Source organism: Hibiscus syriacus, unplaced genomic scaffold (genome assembly GCF_006381635.1).
Source record: "Hibiscus syriacus cultivar Baekdansim isolate YM2019G1 unplaced genomic scaffold, ASM638163v2 tig00111303_pilon, whole genome shotgun sequence".
In the NCBI taxonomy this organism is placed as follows: Eukaryota; Viridiplantae; Streptophyta; class Magnoliopsida; order Malvales; family Malvaceae; genus Hibiscus; species Hibiscus syriacus.
Window position 1 is genome coordinate 377,805 of NW_024063049.1, and position 5,266 is coordinate 383,070.

Sequence of the window (5,266 nt, forward strand, 5' to 3'; positions counted from 1 at the left end):
CAAGACAACCTCCGAGGTGGCTCAAAAAACCCACCACTCTATCCCCCACTTTTTTACAGGATTCCCAGCCAGTGCGATTCGAACCTATGACATGAGACCAACTCATAATCCCAAGAGCCCTTGCCACGCCTGCAGTGGTTTTTTTTGTTGTTGTAAAATTAACCTTTCTATTAGTTTTTCTTTTTCTTTTGATGATTTAGGTTGCTTTTTGGGCTGATTACAATTGGTTTGCGCTTTGAAATTTCGGGTCAATTGGATGTTTAGGGTTTTTAAAGTGAAAACTATGTTTGGTGTTGATGTTAGCTGTTAATTATGACAACCGCATATTAAATAATTAAAGAAAAACCAACATGTGAATCATAGACTAAAATCAAACTATCAAATATATATGGAAGAAGAACACAACCGAACCAATTGTGTAAGGTACTTCTATATATCAAACTAAGACGATGGCTGCTCCAAGTGTTAAGGCGTTTCCTGCACAATCTACTCAGGTGTACCTTTACAACCGAGCTGACCAAGAGTTGAGCATGTATGACAGAAAATATTGGCATGGAGCTGGAAATCTTCCGCGAAACTTCAAACCGCAGACGACAGGATATTTCCAGCACTCGACCTACTCCGATGCCGAAAACCCGGTAGCCGCGGTTGTGTATGTTGTCAAAAAAGGAATTATGTGGCTTGTTGCCTGGAAGAATACAAGTGATGAAACCAATAAGGTATGCATCGATTCAATGTTATTTTGGATTATGATTTTTTTCTTCTTATTTTTTCGAGTTTTGCTCACCCTTGCTTGGTATCAATTCGATAATAACAAACAAATGAAACGATTCGACCGATTTTTACATAAATTTATCTCTTCCAACTATAGGTCTATAGCGAGATTACTAATGACTTCCATATTAATTGGGAGAAAATCAAAGAAAAACTGGAAAATGGCTGCAACCATGCAGAAGTGACAGCTCTAGGATACAAATCAACTCTTGACATTAAGGCCAACATTAAGCCAAACCTTAATGCAAAACTCGAGGAAGCTACTTCTGCTTGATCTCTTGTTATTGTGGATTTAATTAGTAGTATTGTTGCTTTGCATGCACTTCTAATATTAAAATAAGGAAGGTGGTTTAATCAAGGACTTGTGTTCAAGTTTTCCGTCATGGTGCTTTTAGTTCGCATAATCTTACATTACCAAGAGATTTTTTTTTTCCGGAAGTGGATTCCCACGTTTGGTTCACGGAATCTTACATTACCGAAAATACTCTTTTCCTAATAGTAGCATTTTTTTTTTTGGTTAAAATGGTGGGAATGTCATTACCTTCAAATTCTTAGGTAATGAACAATTCACACCACTTTGGACAAGAATACCCTTGGACTAATGATTTCTTTTTATAATGATCCTTCTAAATTCTTATTTTTTATACTTTACTCAAAATTATAAAAATAATAATAATATATAAAAGAGTTTGATTTACTAAAATATTAATAATTTTGAGAATTTAAAATATTTCTATTTTTAATATTCAATATTTTACTATTATAATTTTATGGGATGAAAAAAATAGTATTATTCTAAAAATGTAATTATCTAAAATAATACACCAGCACAAAATGATTCATGTGCCAACATCAAATGGAAACATCATCTGCTTATAGTTTACATGCCTCGAAACATCGTTACCACAAGATTTCGAGATCAAATGAGTCTGGAGACAGTGTTTTTAGACATTGTGGCTTGGTGTTTTTACTGGTAGTGAATTGTGATACCTACTTGTTGTACTGTAAGTTGTGATTAGAGCTGTAACGAGTAACGTGCAAGATAAAAGGAAGAAAATAACAATGAACCCCGGCGATTGTTCACGCAGTTCGGTGTCACACCTACATCTGCGGGGCCTTGCCCAGTAAAAGGGAAATTACTAATGAAATCACAGTACAAGATACATTTAGTATGAATTCTCCTCAAACAACCTTTCCTACTAGACGTGGTATAAACACTCTTTACAAAGAAAAAGAGAATCCCAAAAACGCATCATAAAAGAAAACTTCATGGTGAGTAGATTTTCTGGTTCTCAAGATCATGAAGTTGTTTTTATGTCAATTTTATTGGATCAATCGAAAATTACAAGGAAATTTATGTCATTTTTATATGATCAATTGAAAAGCAGAGCATAAAGTAGAAGCATGTTGAGAATAAGCAATCCACAAGACTAGCATTGCAAGATTCTAGGTGCTTCTCAAGCTCATTGACAACTTCCCTTTAAGAAGATTTGATGTTCTAAATGCATGAACTTCATGGAGGATTGCGGCTTCTCTAATAAAGCCTGTAAGTACCATCAATTTCGTATGTGCAACAACAATTAACGTGCAAGCTATAAATGCCAATGTAAACATGTTAAAATTTCTCTTTTAAATAGATATGTGAAAATTCCGTTCCTGGCTTCCTGCCTTGATTTTCTTGGTGCTCCTTTCTAGGTGATCGAGTTCCTAGAGGGAAGCAGGAGGAGCAGCGGTCGGTGAGTAAGTTCCAGACGAGAGGATAGTGTTTTGTATATTCCAATGGTTTATTGTGTCGTAATAAAAGTCACTGTCTTAGAAGCAATTTTGTCTGGATTGATGTAATCGTAAAAGTAGACATTGCTCCCTGAGGTTAACATAGCCTAGAAAGTGAGGAACTTGAACTACCTTGTGTTGCTCTATTTGACAAAAAAAAAAAATTCTGAGAAGAAAATATTAAAACTATTACTTATATATTCAATTAGGAAGATGACTATCCTTTTATAGGAGTGGTAGAGGGGTAACATTATCAATTAAAAATTACCCACTCGAAGCACTCCCTAAATATGTGTAATCAACCCCCTAAAACTAAACTCTTAATATTTTCATTACTATCAAAGATCTTTAAAAGTTTTAATTGATTCAAGGTTTTTCAATCTTATCAGTTGGGTTCTCATTGCTACATCTAATGGTGTAGCCTACATATAATGGTGCAGTACATTGTTCCATAATCCAAAGAAAATACACCAATTGGCTCACCCCAACATACATACCTACATATATAACTATGTACCCATGACCTCCTGCTCTAAGAGGGCAAATCAGTTGAGAAGCATATTCGAAAGCGTTTTTTCATTTGTCGGAGGGAAGCTTCACTCCCGAAAACTTTCTGATTGTTTTACCTGAATATGAACCCTCACTTGCATGTTGCATATATATATATATGGAGTAAGAGCCTGAAATGAGGGACTCTACTACCTGAGAGAATACCCAAGATTCAACCTTTTCTAATGCAGATGTGAAGGTCTCCGTATCTTGCCAATCATCAACGAGCTTCATAAAACCATTTACTAAGCCTTCCGGTTAATGTTATGAAAAGAGTGTGTCTGCTGCCTCCTTTTGGCCATGAAAAGGGTTTCCACCAGAAGGTCACGCTCTACCAACTTTAACTCACTGGCCTGACCTTGAATGGAAGTAAATCTGGCCTTAATGGCCTTGATTTTACGACCCATTTTGAGGCCATAAGCAAACTGGTTTGAGCTTGAGAAGAAATCAAGTACCTCTTTCGTCAGCTTGTTCCCACTCATCAGGTCCTTCCGCAAGGCTTCGGTATGGACATCATCCAGCAAGTCTTCCGCATCATACAGTGCATCTTTCAGCTCATGAAGCCAAACTTTGACAAGATTGCTGGTCACCGATCGCTCTTCTGCATCAAGAATCACAGCTTGGATTATGATGACGGTGCGTTTGAGGTCATCGAGGTCATCTTTGAAATTCGACCACAGTCCAATTTGAGAGAGAGCGATGGAGCTCAATTTAGTAATGAGCCGTGCGGCGATGTCGAAAGCAATTGCTTCTGCCATTGGTGGTTGAAACAGAAACAAAGGCAAAAGTGTTAGGTTGTTTGCAAGAGGAGATGAAATGAGATGCAGGTGTTGATAATACAGTAGTATATTATAGATTTTTGGTTGGAGTGCATGACCTACCAGCTAGGGAAGGTATGGTGTTTCTTTCTCCCACTATTAAATTGTTAGAGAAAAGTAGGCCCTTTGGCCTCAGAAGACGACATAGAAGCTTTCAACGGTGCAAGCCAAGTCCTCCTTGTAGTCTCCATGATTAAAGCAAATCAAAGCAAAGCAGGGCCCTTCGGCCTCAAATGTCAAAAGTTACGCCTTTTTTTATTTAAAAGATCATGACCATTCCAACAAATTCCCTATCATTTTCCATTGAAATGTTCTTTTGTTTTGAAATCAACCCGTTTTCTTTCAAAATAGGGTAAATTACGCCAATGATCAATGATGTTTGAGTAAGTTTTCGTTTTCACCATTATTGTTTAAAAAGTTACAAATTGGTTACTAACGTTATCGTTTGTCACAAAGTGGTAACTGACCGTTAACAGCCGTTAGGAGCCGTCACGGAAAACACACGTGGAACGTTAGATGCTTACCTGGAATGCCATGGTGGAAGAGTAGTACTCTAACGTTCATTTTCTTCTCCCCTTTAAATAAAACCAATCCCTAACCCTAATCTACATCTTTTCCTTCATATTTTTCTTTGTTGAAATTGTTCTCAAATCCTTCCCAAGATAAAAGCTAGCTAAGGTGAAGATGGAAGACTCCATTGAAGTTCCTCTTTGTAATTGTGGACAACCAGCTAAGGTGGTGACGGCTTGGACGAATGAAAATTGTGGGAGGAGGTTTTTTGGTTACCGAAACTATGGGAAAAAGATGAGTACAAAATGTCATTTTTTTGTTTGAATGGATCCTCCCATGGTGCCTCGGGCAAGATTTGTTTGCTTAGGGTTGTTGAAGAAATTAAGAAAAGTCGAAAGAGAAATGAGAAATGAGAGGATTTTTTGGATTGTTATCTTGATTTTATGTGTCTATAAACTTTGGGTTAGCAAATGAAAATGATGTTATTTGAATGGTGGATTAAAAGCTTTGTAATGGAAGTTTTTGTAATGGAAGTTTGTATGTGTTTCCAGATTAATTCTTATGGTTCTATTATTTTGTAATGGTTTTTCTTCCTTTGTCTATTTATAAACTTTGATTTTTTGCATTGTGCATTTAATTTTTCTTCATTTTGCATTGAACTGCAAGAATAATTAAAAAATGAATATTACAAAGAAATGCCAAAATATGATGTATTTCATTATTAGTAAACCGATACAAGTCAAAATACAAGTAAGAACAATAATTTGTCAAACATGCTCTAATTCAATATGGCATTAAGCCTAAAGCTTAATTCATGTCAAAATATGGATAGTTCATAAGTA

General features: G+C 36.1%; 1 protein-coding gene across 1 annotated transcript; it reads left to right on the top strand.

The window, feature by feature from the left end:
* Positions 1-414: 414 nt before the first annotated feature.
* Positions 415-1,072, top strand: LOC120158093. The gene is made up of 2 exons (XM_039169025.1): positions 415-719; positions 872-1,072. Exons 1-2 carry the CDS (start codon positions 450-452, stop codon positions 1,046-1,048), a joined length of 447 nt encoding a protein of 148 aa, XP_039024956.1. The 5' UTR covers positions 415-449; the 3' UTR covers positions 1,049-1,072.
* Positions 1,073-5,266: the final 4,194 nt, after the last annotated feature.

Excerpts from the sequence above, each read along its gene's own strand:
- LOC120158093 (XM_039169025.1), top strand. The coding sequence starts at position 450 with ATGGCTGCTCCAAGTGTTAAGGCGTTTCCTGCACAATCTACTCAGGTG. Across the intron at positions 720-871 it reads CAAGTGATGAAACCAATAAG|GTCTATAGCGAGATTACTAA; the intron begins GTATGCATCGAT and ends TTCCAACTATAG.